At 40.6% G+C, this 19,399-nt stretch overlaps 1 protein-coding gene across 2 annotated transcripts; it reads left to right on the top strand.

Moving 5' to 3' along the window:
- Positions 1-1,786: 1,786 nt before the first annotated feature.
- On the top strand, positions 1,787-18,182 carry LOC106583110 (ETS domain-containing protein Elk-4). 2 transcript variants are annotated; one of them, XM_014166938.2, is made up of 6 exons: positions 1,787-2,293; positions 9,198-9,412; positions 10,740-11,450; positions 11,605-11,853; positions 12,526-12,651; positions 13,608-18,182. In XM_014166938.2, exons 2-6 carry the CDS (start codon positions 9,206-9,208, stop codon positions 13,704-13,706), a joined length of 1,392 nt encoding a protein of 463 aa, XP_014022413.1. In that variant the 5' UTR covers positions 1,787-2,293; positions 9,198-9,205; the 3' UTR covers positions 13,707-18,182. The 2 variants fall into 2 exon arrangements, with proteins under 2 accessions (XP_014022413.1, XP_014022412.1); XM_014166937.2 differs by having other exon boundaries at positions 10,740-11,453.
- Positions 18,183-19,399: the final 1,217 nt, after the last annotated feature.

Raw genomic sequence — 19,399 nt, 5'->3', positions numbered from 1 at the left:
AGTGCCGGTTGCTTAGTGGTGCCGGTTGCTTAGTGGTGCCGGTTGCTTAGTGGTGTTGCAGACTCTGGGGCCTTTCAGAGCAGGTGTATATATACTGAGATCATGTGACAGATCATGTTACACTTAGATTGCACACAGGTGGACTTTATTTATCTAATTATGTGACTTCTGAAGGTAATTGGTTGCACCAGATCTTATTTAGGGGCTTCATAGCAAAGGGGGTGAATACATATGCACGCACCACTTTTACATTAAAAAAAAAATGTTATTATTTGAAACAAGTTTTTTTTTTTAATTTCACTTCACCAATTTGGACTATTTTGTGTATGTCCATTACATGAAATCCAAATAAAAATCTATTTAAATGACAGGTTGTAATGCAACAAAATAGGAAAAACGCCAAGGGGGATGAATACTTTTGCAAGGCACTGTAGAGCAGCGGGTGAAATAATTCAGTTTAAGTCGTCAGGCAAGCTGAATGAACGTAGTCTATGGTATCTTTTCATTTATGTTGTGGTGGTGTTCTTCAGATTGTCCTGGATTTCACATGAAGTTTGCAATGGAGAAGGGTTACTACCGGATGCTGGTCTATGAATGGTAAAATACAGTATATGTATATATAAAATATCTCATCACACTGTTGTTTGCAGCCACAGGTGACTTCATGCTTCATTTCACAGGTTAGTGTTTCCCCCTGTAATGGTTGAGGTTTAGATTGGGGAGGGAGGGTAGCCCAACTGATCCTAGATCTGTACCTAACAGCTATTTCTACTCTGTGTGAGTTCTAGACCCATCTTAGTAAAAAGATACAGTCCATCTATAGCTCTCCACAACCCTCTCAGAATTTGAAAAGGTGAATAATTTGTCAACAAATTTGATATACTCCAAACAGTGATTCAATGTTTTGACCAATCTTAGCATTTGTTCACTCTAGTCTGTGTTTTCTGTCCAGTGCCTGAACCAGTGTCATGTGTGTAGCCTGTATTTTATCTTTCATTGAAAACCTCTGTCTACTCTCCTAGTGCCCTCAATATGGTGAACTGTACCGGTAAAACACACTCGCAGACGTACACTAACCATAACATGACTACAGTATCACATTACTTACACAGGTTGGTATTACATTACTACTAGCCTGTGTGTCTCATACAAGTTTCCTTTATTTACATTATGCTTGGTATGAGCTGACAATATACTTTGTTTGGGGCTTAGATCATTGTAATCATGAAAAATATCCACTGTATGGAAATAGCTGAATTTCAGTTCACCACTGCCACTGAAGCATCTGATCAATAGAGGTATGACACTCCAATACCACACACCAGATGCCTTCACTGTACAGAAAAGGCTGTTCTTTCATAAGGATAAGGAAAGGAGATCCATAGGTTCATAAGATCCATAGGTTCCTGAGCATGATCTATAGGGGCAACCTACAATCCATCTCGACAGTAGACACTGGTTACTCTGTCTCTGGACATGCTTTGCCCTTTGAAGACCTGATCAAACAAATGTACATTTTGTGCAAGGCTGCCACAGAGTGGTCAGATGGGGTATTTGTTGAGCAGGTTGTCCCGATTTTATTTTGACCCATCTCTGCTCTGAACAGTAGTGTCAAAAGTAGAATGTGACATAACGCACATTTACACCTGGAAAAAACATATTGGCAGACAACACATTCTAGAAGCACTAAATGTGTTTCCAGTTGTTTTAGAATAGCCGTCAGCGGTGGGTGGTTGTCGCAACATTTCTCACTCCACGTCTCCCACGCACTAATGCTTCCTGCGAGACGAGCATCAGAACCATGACAATAGAGAGTCGCTTATTTCTTAGCAAACATGCCTTTTAAATTGTAACTTGCGAAATTACATTATAGGCCTACACAATATGATTTTGGGTCAATAGCGAACTTATTTTAACTTGCAGCATCGTTTAATATATATGATTTTTGTCAAGACAGGAAGACAAATGTAACTAGCTGAAAGTAAAATTGGTTGGCGCGACGACACTTCAAACCACAGTAGCAGTCGGCGGTGACAAAAAACAATGCGCATATGGAACGCAAACAAAAAAAGGAAGTGATCTCAGCATGGTTTTAATTTCCTGTTCTTAAATATTTGCATTGTGTTTTTATCGACAAAAACGTATACGGCAATATATAGTTTTCACTTAAATGACGTAGTTACATATTTGCTTCTCGGCTTGCTGAAAATAGCAAGCTCATTTTCTGTCATGTTTTGGGACTTTTATCGACACTTCTGGACGGCTCATATTTTAAGCGAGCTATACTAGCAAGGTAAGCTACCGACGTACCGTAACTAACGCTAGCGTAGTTCGCTAGTTACAATACTGTAAACCAGCTAGCTTGGTGACAAAGGGTATGACAAATGCTAGCTAGCTAATTGCAATATGGGTAAATGCATTGTTACATCCAATCTCAGCGTTAGGCTAGCTAACAAGTGGTGGTTTTCGTGCAGCTAGCTAAATCAGCATTGGTTAACTACTAACGTTAGCGAAATGGCCATGTTGTAGCCAACAGCTAGCTGTCTGAATTAAGCTAGTTAATCTAGTAACTAAAAAAAGCTATGTCAACTATCACATTAACACCATATTTTAGTGATTTGTTATACGGTATATTGTTTTGGTGGACAAACTAAAACACCACTAACATATTGCAAGTGACATCTCACTCTTTGCTCTGTGGGTCCTAGCTGTGTCGTTACATAGTCTGATAAACCCTATTTATATATATATATATATATATGAATCTTGGCGGCCGCACTGAGTTTTGACCCCTTTTACACGGTCAGATTGTGAGTAGGGGGTGTGTCCCAGCTGGGCTGGATGAGTCAAGGCAGATTTACTTTTCTAAGCCTCTTAGATGCACAAGCATTAGGCAGGGTTGTGTACAGAACACTGCCTATCAGGCCTTCTTGCCCCATAAACCTATTTTTCCTATGCAGAGAGCAAGCAGTCAGTACCACATCAAAAATTCGGTTTATATTTTTTTTATTTAACTAGGCAAGTCAGTTAAGAACAAATTCTTATTTTCAATGACAGCCTAAGAACTGTGGGTTAACAGTGGGTTAACTGCCTTGTTCAGGGACAGAACGACATTTTTACCTTGTCAGCTCGGGGATTTGATCTTGCAACCTTTCGGTTACTAGTCCAACGCTCTAACCACTAGGCTATGCTGCCGCTGGTAGATACTGATTTCTAATCATCAATAACTTATGCAAAGAATGCCATTATGATAATGATACAGTGCATTCGGAAAGTATTCAGACCCCATGACTTACTCCACATTGTTACGTTAGGCTTATTCTAAAATTGATTCCCCTCAATCTACAAACACAATAGCCCATAATGACAAAGCGAACACAGGTTGACATTTTTGCAAATGTATTTAAAATAAACTGAAATCACATTTACATAAGTATTCAGAACCTTTACTCAGTACTTTATTCAAGCACCTTTGGCAGTGATTACAGCCTTGAGTATGATGCTACAAGCTTGGCACACCTGTATTTGGGGAGTTTCCCCCCCCCCATTCTTCTCTCCAGCTCCTCGAGCTCTGTCAAGTTGGATGGGGAGCGTCGGTGCACAGCTATATTCAGGTCTCTCGATGTTCTATCCACCCTCTAGCTGGGCCACTGAAGGACATTGAGACTTGTCCTGAAGCCACTCCTGCATTGTGTTGGCTGTATGCTTAGGGTTGTCATCTTGTTGGAAGGTGAACCTCGACCCAGTCTGAGGTCTTGAGCAGGTTTTCATCAGTACTCCGTTAATCTTTCCCTTGATCCTGACTAGTCTCCCAGTCACTGCCGCTGAAAAACATCCCAATAACATGTTGCTGCCACCATGCTTCACCGTAGGGATGGTGCCATGTTTCCTCCAGATGTGACGCTTGGCATTCAGGCCAAATAGTTCAATCCTGGTTTCATCAGACCAGAGAACCATGTTTCTCATGCTCTGAGAGTCCTTTAAGTGCCTTTTGGCAAACTCCAAGCTGGCTGTCGTGCCTTTTACTGAGGAGTGGCTTCCATCTGGCCACTCTAGTGTAATTGGTGGAGTGTAGCAGAGGTGGTTGTCCTTCTGGAAGATTCTCCTATCGCCACAGAGTAACTCTGTCAGAGTGACCATCGGGTTCTTGGTCCCCTCCCTTCTTCCCCGATTGCTCAGTTTGGTTGGGTGGACAGCTCTAGGAAGAGTCTTGGTGGTTCCAAAATTCATCCATTTAAGAACGATCGAGGCATTGTGTTCCTGGGGGACCTTCAATGCTGCAGACATTTTTTGGGTACCCTTCCCCAGATCTGTCTCGACACAATCCTGTCTCAGAGCTCTATGGACAATTCCTTCGACCTCATGGCTTGGTTTTTTCTTTGACATGCACTGTCAACTGTGGGACCTTATATAGACAGGTGTGTGTGCCTTTCAAAATCATGTCCAATCAATAGAATTTACCATAGGTGGACTCCAATCAGGTTGTAGAAACATGTTAAGGATGATCAATGGAAACAGGATGCACCTGAGCTCAATTTCAAGTCTCATAGCAAAGGGTCTGAATAGTTATGTAAACAAGGTATTTTTGTTATTTTTTTTTTAATACATTTGCAAACATTTCTAAAAACCTTTTTTCACTTTGTCGTTAGGGGGTATTGTTTGTAGATTGATGGAAAAATGTATATATTTAATCAATTTTAGAATAAGGCTGTAATGTACCAAAATGTGTGTAAAGGGAAGGGGTCTGAATGCACTGTATATTCTGAATTGGGGGAGGATGGACAAAAATCCACGTTTTTTTTTGCGGGGGGAATGTTTTGTTTTTTATAATTTATTTTCTACTGGCTTTCAATTTTCAGTAGCTCTTACACAAAGTGACTGAAAATGATATTTTCTGAATTGGGGGAGGATGGACAAATATCCACAGGTTTTTTTATTTGATTAATTTTCTTTTAGAATTTTTTTGAAAGCACCCAATCTTCAGTAACTCTTAGACAAAGCGTGCCATGACTATTGAAGTTCTCAATCGGGGAGGATGGACAAATATCCACAGGTTTTTTTTTGTTTATTTGTAGGATTTTGGTGCTTTCAATCTTCAATAGCTTTTACACAAAGCGTGCCATGACTACAGAATGAGCCCCAAAACATGCTTTATTTATTGATTTTTGATTATATAACTGACATTTTTACAATACATTTGTCATGCCTACTAAATGGAATTCAAGCAATTTAACCGACGTCGGTCAATTAGTTGTTTAATAATCGAGGGATAAAAAAAAATCTTCTGTGTAATTGCTCAGCTCTAACAGCAGCTCATCTCTGTAATGCACCACCCCTATTACACTCTCCTTTCATGCAAAATTTCAGCAGGTGTAGTTCACTCCACCCAAAAATTATCAATAACAATAAACCTTAAAGGGATGGTCTAGGCTACTTTCATGTTAAGGTAAGAAATGATCTTACCCAAGGTTGTCCTCATAGGCCAGTTGTGACACCTCCCATTGTCAGCTTGGAGAGATGCGTGTGCAGGTTGTTTTACGGACGTGACGTCACGCATTGATACTGACCCAAATATATTTGATTTCAGTATGGAGTGTGTTTCAGATATCCATTTAGAATGAATTAGATTTTTTAAAATTGTATTATTTAAATTATATAAACTATTGAAGATTAAAAGCCACAAAAAAAAAAAAAAGAATGTGTATTTTTGTCCATCCTCCCCTGATTCAAAATATATCATTTTCATATTCATGGCATGCTTTGTATAAGAGCTATTGAAGATTGAATGCCAGAAAATACAAAAATCTAAGGCATGCAGACAGGCAGTAGCCTTATTTAAATTGAGATTTTAAAATGGTGTCAGGCCCAATCTCAGTATAATATTCTTTAGGGGAAGGAGCACATATGTAGGGCTTAATAGCTTTGATGTTTAGGTTGTTTATGATTCATTTAGTGTAATTGTCTTGTTTAGCATTCATAATCAACCAACTGAAATCCGTTTTTAGCTTTACTAGCCTATTCACCTTTTTGTAATTTTAAAAACGAATGCTGTTCCTCAGTTTGAAAACAACCCACATCCTGTTTATGGCCCTATCCTTGTGGTATTTAAATGTCTGAAGGGACAGAATAGGTGTGGGCTCCACCTAGCCATTTAATGGGCCTGGACTGGAGTAGAATCCTCCTTATTTCCTCCATACGCCAGGCTCATACAGTAGAGCTCTCCTCTGAGCTCCTCTGTGTGTGTTCTCTCACTGCCGAGTTATACAGCACGAAGCTCCCTGCTCCTTTGTTGTTGTCCATGAAGTGGTGCGTGATGGGGTTATTCAGAGTTGTATGAAAGGCTGCTTTCCCGCTGCACCCCCTCTAGTTCCCCTTTAGAGAAGTCCAAACAACACCAATGTCCCCTGCAGCTTTACAATTCAGAAATATAATGTTTCTGTCTCTCTCAAAGCCTTATGAATGAATGTACAGCATTTCTAGAGAACAGGTGAAAAGGTGTTTAAAACATGTTTTCTTCATGACTGATTAAATTCAAAAACACTGTTTTTAGGACATTCAAGATGATATGCCTGACCAAGGAGCTGGGCTGTGCAGAATCACTGATTATCAAATCACCTTGAATTCCAAACAGTAACTCATTATTAGGTGATCAAGATTAGCAAATGCTGCAGCTGACATTAACATCTGATAGCCTTGGAGCCAGACTTTTTGTTGTTGCTTTTGCGTTGTTGAGTGCAGAAAAGGGCAGACACTCTAGGCTTGTTGACTGAGGCTGTAGATTCTGAATGGGGGACTTCACAAGGCTATGAGTAGGAGCAGTTCACCAGTTTGATGCAGGTGATTCAAGCGTTATGGACATAACAATTGCATGCAAAATCACAACTTTAATGTCTCACAGAATGAACAAACAAAATATAGGCAAAATGAAACTGACATTAACGTATGTGTGTCTATGGTATCCTGTGGGGGGAGTGTGTACCCCAAAATGCAGACTTTTTTTCAATGGTGGCATGTTGAAGAAATAAAGAAAATAAGAAGCGTTATGGATGTTTCATGACATTAACAAGCTTTTTGTGGAGATTGAACATATAAGCAAAAGTCTGAGGTGTACAGTGCATTCGGAAAATATTCAGACCCCTTGACTTGTTTCACATTTTGTTGCGTTACAGTCTTATTCTAAAATTGATTAAATTGTGTTTTCCCCTCATCAATCTACACACAATACCCCATAATAACAAAGCAAACACTGGTTTTCAGAAATGTTGTAAATATTACATTTACGTAAGCATTCAGACCCTTTACTAAGTACCTTGTGAAGCACCTTTGGCAGCGATTACGGCCTTGATTCTTCTTGGGTATGACGCTGCAAGCTTTTTAAAAACAAAATTAAAATCCATTTTAGAATAAGGCTGTAACGTAACAAAATGTGGAAAAAGTCAAGGGGTCTGAATTTTTTCGAATGCACTGTAAGTCTCTTATCAAAACATAGCTATCTATTTAGAAGGAAATGCTTGGCTAAGCACAAAAACATATCTTTTGATATTGTAATTTCCATTTTTACTTTAGAGAGGTACAACGGCTGTTATGGATGTTAGTCTGAAATAGACATTCAAATCTTAAAGATTTCTTGATCAAAATCTGTCAACACATTTGTTAGCATTTGGAATGTTTTAAAAATGTCAGCAAAAGGCATAGTGTTTTAGGATTGCGTAATTACCTGAATAGGGGTTGCAGGTAGCCTGGTGGTTAGAGCGTTGGACTCGTAACCGAAAGGTTGCAAGATCAAATCCCTGAGCTGACAAGGTAAAACTCTGTCGTTCTGCCCCTGAACAAGGCAGTTAACCCACTGTTCCTAGGCCGTCATTGAAAATAAGAATTTGTTCTTAAACTGACTTGCCTAGTTAAATAAAGGTTAAATAACAAAATTCTATACAAGGCCAGGTACCACACCCTAAAATGTATTTTTCTCTCTCGCTCTTCATAAATATCAGCCCCTACCAGTTGAATGTAGTCACAAAAATATCATATTTTGGGGTAATTACAATTTTTCTGAAATATTGTAACAAAATATGCAAATGAGACCATATGCATGTGCCTATACTGCCAATCTACTGTTCTGGACACTAGATGAAGTAAGTATATTTTGGAGGGCTTTCATTTGAAAGTATTCACATATATTATCTAAACAGTACTGCCATGTATGAGAAATGCATTTCAGCATATATTTTCCAAGATATTCTTAGCTTGAACCCAATTTTCAAGATATCAACAATTGCTTCAGTAAAAGTCTGAGGGATATATCTCGGAACAAGCACACAAAATCTGGTGAATGCACAAGTCTGTGAAGCTACGATTTGATAAATCAATATACATCACATTCACAACTTATCAATGTTACTGATATCATCATGCTGAAAAAGGGTATTGACAATGAAAAGAAAGGACCCATTTGTTGACCATATAAAATCCATATAAAATCTTAATGAAAGTTAGCTTTACAGACAAAGTTTAAATAATCCAATGTAAGGTCTTCCCTGTGGCTCAGTTGGTAGGGCATGGTGTTTGCAACGCCAGCATTGTGTGTGCAACGCCAGGGTTGTGGGTTCGATTCCCACGGGGGCCAGTACAACAAAAAAAAAATGTATGAAATGTATGTATTCACTACTGTAAGTCGCTCTGGATAAGAGCGTCTGCTTAATGTAAAAAATGTGTATGTTTTTTGTTGTTGTAAAAAACATTATGGATTATACATTGCCTGTCCCAGTCACTCCCCCTATATTTACAAGACTGTAGAACATGCAAACAAAACTCAAGACACTCAATTTGCTCTGTATTGCTTCATTAACATCTCATCTTCCTCATTAACATTGGGGGACAGATGTGAGTGGAAAAACAAGCTCTGTGAGCCCTTTCTAATAGCAATGAAATATCAATGACTAAAAGCCTTTATTTGAGAGTTGGCCTCCTACACTGTAATATATTTTAAAAAATCATGCAATTCCTGCTTTAACTGGTCGAATAAAACCTGAACTCCAACATATAGATATGAATAATAATTTGGAATGTGGTTTCATTTGGAAATGTAACTTTATTTTTACATGCTCAGGTTGACTTTTCCATGGAATCACCAATAACTGTCTTTTGGTGACACTGCATGTCTGGTCTGTCATCTTCATCCCCTTTCTCTCTCTCTGTAGCAGGGAGCATGGACAGCTCCGTGACCCTGTGGCAGTTCCTTCTCCAGCTCCTATTGGACCCCACCAATGATCAGCTGATCTGCTGGACCAATGAGGAGGGCGAGTTCAAGCTGCTGCAGGCGGAGGAGGTGGCCAAGCTGTGGGGCACCCGGAAGAACAAACCCAGCATGAACTACGACAAGCTCAGCAGAGCCCTAAGATACTACTACGACAAGGTACACACACACGCATGCATAGGCCCCTATAAGATCTCAATTTTTTTGGCCTAATTCCATTTGTTGTTTTTTTACAAATTCTGTTTTCTCCTTTTTTGTTTTTCAAGGTTTCTGGTTTGTCCAAAATGTTTTCAGGTTTTTGCTCTCAAGATCAGTTTTTAGTAGAAAAAATGTAACGTGATGTTCTAAGTCCACAACAATGCTTAAACCACATCAGCAGACCACTTTTGAGGTCTGGGAAAAATCAAAGATGCAAGTGCACAAAGTGTCCTTGGCTCACTTGGTAGAGCATGGTGCTTGCAACGCCAGGGTTGTGAGTTTGATTCCCATGGGGGACCAGTATGAAAATGTATGAACTCACTACAGTAAATTGCTCTGGATAAGAGTGTCTGCTAAATGACAAAAATGTAAGACCCTTGTTTGGTTAGCGCTGTTTTATGTAGTGCACATGTGATTGCAGAGTTTGCTAAACAAATACCCTCTGGAATGATGAAAATAATCATGATATCATTCTGCCAGGTAGGCATAGGCTACTTTGTAGTTAACATTTAGTTGCAAAGGTTTTTTGGAAAGCCTTCCCATCTACCAGAATACACAAACGAGCACACACGACGTGGATTCACACGTTGCCTCTTCAGAAAGTTGAAGGAAAATAAGTCACTGATGCATTTTGTTCATGTCCTATGATAATCTTGTTCATGTCCTATGATAATCTTGGGCAAGTCAATACATTTTCAAATAAGTTCATTTTTTTACATTGTTGAATCCTGTTTTAATGTCTGGATTCCATGATCTCGTCCGCGTTCTCCGCATCAGATTTTAGAGGGCCACACACACACACACAGAGACATACACGCAGCATGAATTACAACAAACTCAGCAGAATACTGAGATACTATGACAAGGTACACACACTCGAACTTACACTCCCACACAATGCATTAACTTTGACAAGGGGCCCCTTGATGAGACCTGTTGAAAATGAGTGCAGGGTTTAGTTTAATGCTGGGCTGGGTAGAGCTATGGGCAGGGAAGTTTCTGTTTTGCCATCCTGTGATGTCACCCAGAGTACTGCTGGGTTCATGTGTCGCTGTGTGTCTCGTCCACTCTGCCTGTGGTTTGGCCTAAAGACAGCCTGCCTCTGTCAGTGGGTGGGGTGGTGAGCTGTATTTAGCTTGGTACAGACAGGAAGAATGGAACAGTCCCACACAGCGGTTACTCTGTGGGTTGTTTTTGGGGGAGGAAAGAGAGAGTAGAGTGTCTGTCTTGTGTACATCTTTTTCCACATAGCGTAACATTTCTCGCTCTCCCCTACTCTCTCTTCTAGAACATCATTAAGAAGGTGAACGGGCAGAAGTTTGTGTACCGTTTCGTCTCCTACCCAGACATCCTGAAAGGGGATGCCTCTGCTCGGCCGGAAGGGGAGGGGTGTGCAGGTGGTATCCTGCCCCTGTCCGAGAGGGGGGACAACAACTCCCGAGATGGTGAAGGTGGGGACAGGGCTGGAGGTATGACAGCGACACAGGGGTCCAGTACTAAGCCGTCCAACCGTAATGACTACATCCACTCTGGCCTGTACACCTCCTTCACCCTCACCTCGCTGCAAAATGGACGCCAGCTCTTCAAGTCCATTAAGATGGAGAACCCTGCAGACAAGATGGCCGACAGGAAGTCCAATACCCAGGCTCAAGACCCACTCTCTCAGCAGCCAATGCTGTCGCCGTCAGTTATCAAGTTCGGGACCACCCCTCCCAAGAGAAGCCCTCCGGTTACAATAGAAACACCTAATCCGCCATTGTGCCCTTCCATGGGCGATGTCGTGATGACACACTCTGTCCTCCTGCCTCAGGCTGTGTGTGCGTTTGAGCAAGCCAAGCCCATGGAATCCTCGAGTCTTCGAATCCTGAATAGTTTCAGCCTATCAGAGTTGCCCACTCGGGGCCCCTCCCCCAGCATGGTGCCTGACTCCACCCAGGAGCTGGTGATTGACAGCGACATCGAGTCCATCTCCTCCCAGCCCACAGAGACGCAGATACAGGTAGTAAGGAAAACACACACGTGCACACAACCTACTGCGACATGGAGACCATCTCCGTCCAGTCCACAGAGTCGCAGATTACTAAACATGAAGATGGATTTAGCATTCATGTTTTTGCTTTCTGTGATTCAACTGCTTCCCCCCCATCTTTCAGGTGCAGAGTTTTGGCCAAGTGTCAGGTGGTGAGGTGTGTGTAGAGAACAGGGACAAGGGAGGGAATAGGGAGATGAGTTTGTCTCCGTTGTGTGTGAGTGGCCATATCACAGGGGGCAAGGCCCGCAAGCCTCCTAAAGTCCTGGAGCTGTCCACTCCTACACTGGTGGTCACCACCTCTGACCTCTCACCTATGAACCTCTACAGCCCCTCCCTTCCCACCGCATCTCTCACACCTGCATTGCTACAGGTGAGACACACACACACACATTCATTTTTACGCAATCTTATACACTCCACACTCACTCAGAATTATTGTTTAAGATGTGTTCTTGATTAGGAGAAGACACATTTACAATTAGGGACAAGGCTAAGTGAAATGTAAACACATTTCATTGCTAGTTTTCCCCCAGCAGATGGCAGCAATTTTGTAGTTTTATTGAACACCCATTCTACCAGTCTGAACAGAGTTACCATGACAATAAGATGTTGACCGTTCGACCACGTGTTCCTGTTGTGATCGTAAGATTAGATCAGCAAGACTTGACAATGGTCTCATTATTCTCTCAGATTCTTCCTCTATGGTTTAACATCTATGTTAATGTGGTCATGAGACAGCGCTGTTTGAGCCAGCCCCAGGCCAGCTTCTCTGGGTTGACTTTTCCTTGGGCTGCTGGGAAACCATCAAAGCCATTATGGATACAGAAGAGCACATCTTTTCTCTTCTGGTCTTTATCAAGTCTGCACAACTACTTGTACTTAAAGCTGGAATTCTAGTTTTGAGAACAATTTTGTGGCATAATTTGAGATATTCCCAAATGAATACTTATGTGTCCAAATCTATTGCTGACTAGCGCCTTGTTTTTGTGTGTGTGTGTGTGTGTGTGTGTGTGTGTGTGTGTGTGTGTGTGTGTATTTACAGACACCCACTCTGTTGCTGACCCCCAGTCCCCTTCTGTCTAACATCCACTTCTGGAGCACGCTCAGCCCGGTGGCTCCCCTCAGCCCGGCCACCCGGCGCCAGCAGGGCGCACACACCCTGTTCCAGGTCAGAACACACCCCCACTCTCATCACTCTATCCTCACTCATCCCTCTCAGGGAACCCTCCAATCTCCACTGCACTTCAGTCTTTCTCTTTTCCCTCTTTCTGTCCTTGTCCTCTCTGTCAGTTCAATATGTATACTAGTGTGCTCCGAGCATGGAACGGTAATCAGAGTACGAGTCCAAATCAAAGTATATGAAACGGAGCACGGATGGTTGTTCGCAGATGCATACTTCGTTTGTACACATTTCTCAGTATTAATCGACTCAAGCTTCAATTGAAATATTCGTAGGATTGTTGGTGTAATATGACGAGCCAAGTAAAAAAACTACTCAACATTTCTTGAAAACAATGTCTGCTGGTTTTGAGCTGAAGTGAGAGAAAATTAACTCAGACTTTGGAATGAAAAGTTGCCCAATCACATCTCGTGTTGCCTTGATACGTTAAAAATAAATACATACTGTGTTAATTATGAAATGTTTAACTGCCTAGAATAGCCACTGTGGTGTGCATAGACCGCAGGCTAACTGGTAGCTAACGTTGGCCATCTACATTACCTTTTCATTACATTCGTTTTAGGTAGATTTTTACATGTAAAACTAGCTGGCTGGCTAGATTAATACTTTTTACATATAGGTGGCTGATAATTATGAAGTTACATGCTTGCATTTACTTTATGTAGTTGTTTTGTCTGTATTGGTCAAAGGTAATGCAGTAGCAGGGGAATGCTTCTCAAAATGTACATTTTTATGCATTCTCCACACTCTAGCGTCCTCGGAGAACGAACTCTGAGCATGAGTGTGGAGCACGGTAGTATGCATATTGAGAAACACCCTGTGTTTCTACTCCTTACTGTGTCGTCTGTTTCTGTCCTCTATTCTATGGACCCAAATTCTGTTCTTTATGACCCATTTGAAGCAGTTCTGTGTTCTCATGTGTTCTCTTATGTGTTCTCTTCCAGTTCCCCTCGGTGCTCACCCCTCATTTCCATATCCCCACACACAACCTGGATGGGACCAACACCCCTGGACCCCTCACCCCAGACCCTCATAAGACATAAGAGACCTTATCATTGGAACCTGTGGAGCCCCCAGACACTGAGGCCCTACTTCAGCTCCTTCCACACCTCCCAAACAGACACAAGACACGGTGGTTCACAACTCCCCTAAAGAGGGCTTAGCCAGACTTTTTAGGAATTGCCATAGTAACGGGTGCTGCAAAGTTCACGGATTGGATGCTGAGCAGTCACAAATGTGCATCTCTACCTGGAACAGGCAATTGTGTCTCCGTTCTTGAGACCAATGGTATTACAGAGATTTTTTTTTTATATGTGAACATTCATATTATTTCCTTCTTCTATTCTGTTTGATGCTGTGTTGTCAATTCCAACTCAGTTTTTAGATGTTTTCATTGATAATGTTCCTGCTATTTGTTGTATGTTTTAAACCGGTCAATCACGAGATACCAGTAACTCGTAGACCACCTATGAGTAGCTCGCAAAACAATTCTGAAAGTACATGCAATTTTCACGTGTTTCACTGCAAACTGTCATAAACAAATCTCACAAGTATCGGACACCGCAAGCCCCCAGCTACTATCAAACCAACGCAACATTGACATTATCCCACCCCTGGTTAGCCACTATTGACTTAAAAAGCCAAACCTAACACAATATCTGCCAATGAATTTCCAGCAATATTGCCCCTTTCTGTCTGTGTAATGCGGGCGTTTGTCTTACTCCGTGTGTAGCCACTAGTGATGGGTCGTTCGCGAACCCATCACTTCATTTGGCTCCCTGATTTGCATACTTTTACTATTGCTTTTGAGCTCCAGACATCGATTATCTGAAGATAAATTATAAAAACATTCTCTGAAGATGCTAATTCTTCAGTGCAGGAACAATATAGTGAGGAGAGAGCGTCATTAAGTCCATGTAATAATTTTGTCACAGTCTGACATAATAATAGGCAACGTTTTAGGATTTAAATTAGAGATTGACTTTTCTTTCATGGTTTTAGGTCAATTTCTAAGCATTACAGAGCAAAGAGCCGTTTGGGAGCCAAATTAACGGCTATTTCTGGTGAACGGCGCTAAATGATCTGGCTCACAGAAAAGACTCGGAATGACTAGTAGGCAGTTCATGTGATAACTGTCTTGTGGGTTGACAGATACTTTCCCCAAGACCTTCTCAATTAAATGCTAACTGCAAAATGGGCTTACCTGGCAGAAGTATATCATGAGTAAGTATGTCATTTGTATCGATTATTTATTATTTGCAAACTGCGTGAAATGAGCACCATCGCTAGACCGGTACATTAGACGGCACACTGGAAGCGCATTTAAATATAAAAAATGGGAATTTCACTCAAATCTAAATGTTCGTTCTTTTTAAGTATTGACATTGATTCAGAACATCCAGTTTGGTTGTTTCTCTGTGAACAATTGTAATTTTTGAGAGCGATAAACAAAAAAATCTAAAACCAGGAAAAATAAAACGGAGAAAACAGAATTTGGGAAAATATTAAACCAAATTTGGGTATTTTTATTTTATTTTTATAGGGCCCTCCTTAGTTTTTTAAAAACCATTATTTTACATGGAATATTGACAGAAAACAGTGCACTACTTTCTCTTGTACACTAAGGATCCGTAGAGGAGAGGAGAATAATGTATATATTTGAAAGCTAGAAAATAGTTTGTAGCTCGTGACATGTTTAATTTGTTAAAAGTTGGAGACCACCTCAGATGGGAAATGCTTCAACTGGCCTCTGCTTGCCAACACCAGCTCTACCCTTACCATAACCCTCATCTGAAACTTTACCCTCACATCAATCCCAAACCTCAATCCCCTCTTCTACATGCTATTATATATGAAGCAGTGTGAGGTCTGTCAGAAACATGCCCCTGCTCTCGGAAGTGTGTAACTGTTGCCATAACAGATGAAGTCCTTACTGTAACGCCCTCACTTAGGCCAGTAGGGAGGCCACATCAGAACAAAACCAAAACACCTCACACCCACCATTTATACCAGAGACAAATGGGCATATGTGACCTATGGGTTGATAATGCTTGAATTTGTGTGAAAAAGCCCCTATCCCTCTGTGGGTCCATTTATGAGAAGCCATAACCCTTACCTTTATCCCAACCTTAAACCTAGCCTTAACCATATTCCTAACATACAAAGGAAATCTAAACCAACCTGTGGCCTCAGGTAGTACAATGGACCATTATTATCACCTCCTTTGACAAATAGCCACTAACCTTGTGGAGATTGAGCAAATAATGATCCTCACCCTAAACTAACCCTAAGGCTATGCACTTCTGTTGATATAAAGCCATAAGAAAAACATTAAATGTGTGAAGCAAAATCACATCCTGACTCCGAATATAGAATTGAAGTGAGGAGTACTTTCGCTGGTGCTAGTGTTGGATGGCATATTGTCACTCTAACCTGCAGCATTGCTCCATAAGACTCAGCCATTCTAATGTGGTGCCTTAACCCCCAAGCCAAACATGAAGAGGAGGAACAACCATCCCTCCTCTCCACCCTATCCTATTCCCTCTGCCCTGGTCTCCAGTGCCTATACGCTCTCCCTGGGAGCAAACCTCAGCTTCTACAGAGCACTAACAGTATTTGGTTTATAACGTGAATTGATAAAGTAATAGACTACATAATGTAAGTATTATAGATTTCTACTGGTCCTTTACTCGTCTGTAAAGTCGGCTCTCCTATGTGTTTTTTTTCCCAGGTGTGGGTAAAATGACCCTTGTGTGTAAAACGACCCTTGCCATGACATGGCCAGTGAATAGCCTGGGGGGTGCCAGTCTGTTTCTGCGTTGCAAACATGTCACCTTGTCAAGGCTGTTTAGAAAGGGCAATGATGTGACACGGTTGAAGGCAGAAGCAGGCTGCTGTCAGAATACCCACACAGGGTGTTCACAAAGCCTGTCACAATAGCGTTTTTTACGTATTCTCATGACGTTGTAATGTGACATTTACATTTTGCTTTGTATGGTTCATGTTTTAGAACAGGTTTGCATAGGTATTGGGATTTGAATGACAGTCATCTTAAGTATGGCATATCGTCACCCACATTTGCAAGTCCTGTGAATGAGGAACATGAGCTTTTAATGTACCACAAATCATTTTTAGGGAGATTCTGCTCAACTCGATTTTGCACGAGCTAAAACATGTACAGTACACATGTATATGATTTATCAGTACACCATCAAACCTGTCTTAATCCCTCTCTTCTTTCCCTCTCTTTGTGTCTGTTATCTGCTTATGAGGTGTCAGATACAATCATATGACAGAGAAAATAGTGATGTGAACTTCAGCTGACATGTATTTTCAATGAATTCTGTCTACCCCTCCCCATCACCCTAACAATCTGAATTGTAATCTGTGGTTTTGTTACATGACCAGATGCGAGGCTCCATGCTGTTCTATAGTCTGTTTTTAATGGTGATGTCTTTGGTTTTTACACGGTTTTCTATACTCATTGGACTAATGGCATTGACTATTTGAGCATCGAAGCCTTAAGGAGTGAAACTTAAATCCATGTCTTTGTTAAGTATTTTGATATTGTTAATATTGTCTGTGTAGGTGTGTGTCTTAATGTTGGCATTTAGAACAATGGGGTGCCTGTAGTATGAGATTTTACAGCATCGCTTTTCTGTGTTTCAAATTAGACTTTTTCCCCAGTGTTCTTTCAAAAAGCTATATTGATCTAATTATAGCTGTAAATGAATATTGTGTACATTTCTATTTCCAAATCAACAGCAAAACTATGCACAAACTACTTTATAATGCAAATCTAAGGATTAAATCTTAAATATTTATATTCTAAGGAAGTGTGTCTAAGAGGCATGACTTTAAATAAAACAGAGTCCCTATGTTTAGTTTGGCCTTATAATAGATGTGTATTTCCTCTAAACTAAAGAGTTAGATTTATTAACATGATACAGTAGTCATAAACAGAATTCTATATACATACTATAGTTCTGATAAAGACAACCTCTGAATACGAAGCCATATTAAGGATTTTGATTCATGTTGCACAAAACATTACACCTAGTACATATTTCAGAAAAATTTGTATTTTACATTAAACCCTCTAGGGTCGATTGATGCACCTGTTCGTCAATCTAAGTTACATAACAAAAAAATCCCCATCAAAATCTGTCAAGCTAGAGAGAGGTTTTTTTGTTGTTGCATTGGACACGTCTCAATCCACCGCATCCGCCAGTGTGACACTTCTACATCTGAGGTGAAAGGTGGCAGAGCTAGACCGGTGTTTGTCAGATCATGAGACATCCCAAAAATCGGTCTTCACATAAACGTCTATCGTCTGAAGGGTTTGACCTACATTGTGGAAAGGGAAGATTCTCACGAACACGATGGTGTTCTCCGTTTTGCTCTAGGACCCCCACAAGTGTTACGTCTAAACGTAACCCATACCTGTAAAAAAAAAAAATGTATGAAGGTAGTTTTGTGCCTACCCCAAAAAGGGGTTAAATAAAGAAAAATATATATTTCCTGAGTTTTTAAAATATTTTCTAGATTTAAGATGGACACTTCAAAGCCTTGTTTCTTGTAATGTATTTTTTGACTGTCCCTTTTGCCATTTATGAATGTGTTATTCAATGTGTTTCTATGGGCTTTAGTAGTAATGGCCGAAATCAATATTTAATATATTTTTTTGATACCTAAAGTGGTCCTAAAATTAAAAATCTAATAGGAAAATGATCCATAGTATGACCATTTTAAAACAATGCCATATGACAGCTTAGCACCCCCCTCCTAAAGAATTAAACCACGTTTTTCCTTGAATCACAATTCAATTATGAAACCGGTACTTTTGCAGTTTAAAATCATTGTCTATTGGCGCACCTGTAACATATTTAAAAAAATCCCCATCAAAATCTGTCAGTTTAAGCTAAAGATATATTTTTTTTGTTGCATGAGCTGCGTCTCAATCCACCTCCTCCGCCTATGTCGGGCATCTGGAAGGTGTTTGTCAGACGAAAATGTATGTTGTGTCTGAACGGTTTGGCCTACACACTGTTGACAACTCTATGGAAAGGGGAGACTCACGAATACGATTGTGTTCTGCTCTAGGACCCCCCACAAGTGTCATGAGAATCTGGAATCTGAAAACAAATGGAAGTATGGAGGTATTGTGCCAACAAAGTAAGGAGTTAAATGTGTGTAAAAATATATATATATTTCCTGACCTTATATCTCCTAGATATAGGACAGACACGTCAAAACCTTATTATCTATGACAGATTTTTTTTTTTTTCCTTTTTTGTCATTGCGTATGGGAAATGAAAAAAATAAGAGGGAGTGAAAAAGTAGTAGAGAAAAATGTTGTAACCAATACTGCGCTCATTACGTATGCACACACACACGCTCTCTTACTTTGGGCTGCCTCCTGTCCTGTGATAAATAGTGTGTGCCCTCCGCCCTGCTTGGCCACCGTTGAAATTGTTGCATGTTGAGTTTATATTTTCGTTCAGTATGGCCACCCCAGAGATGAGTAGTGCTAGGATCCGCCCCGATCCTAAAGGAGAAGCACCTGGCAGGGATACACACAGTAAACAGTATTATTGTCCCCCATGATGAAATCGGGGAAGGGACTGTGGATCGGTCTCCGTCTGTCTGTCTGTACCTCCTTGGTGGGTGACATGTTTACTGTTTCTTGTCAAATACAAAAATTAGGCTATCAACCAAATGTACCATTTTCTTGTGC

The sequence above is a fragment of the Salmo salar genome, chromosome ssa22 (assembly GCF_905237065.1).
Source record: "Salmo salar chromosome ssa22, Ssal_v3.1, whole genome shotgun sequence".
Classification (NCBI taxonomy): Eukaryota; Metazoa; Chordata; class Actinopteri; order Salmoniformes; family Salmonidae; genus Salmo; species Salmo salar.
Note: the sequence above shows the minus strand (reverse complement) of the source record. Positions and strands in the feature narration are given on the sequence as shown.

Coding starts and splice junctions, on each gene's coding strand:
- LOC106583110 (XM_014166937.2), top strand. CDS start 9,206: ATGGACAGCTCCGTGACCCTGTGGCAGTTCCTTCTCCAGCTCCTATTG. Junction 11,854..12,525: donor TCACACCTGCATTGCTACAG/GTGAGACACACA, acceptor GTGTATTTACAG/ACACCCACTCTGTTGCTGAC. Junction 12,652..13,607: donor GCGCACACACCCTGTTCCAG/GTCAGAACACAC, acceptor GTTCTCTTCCAG/TTCCCCTCGGTGCTCACCCC.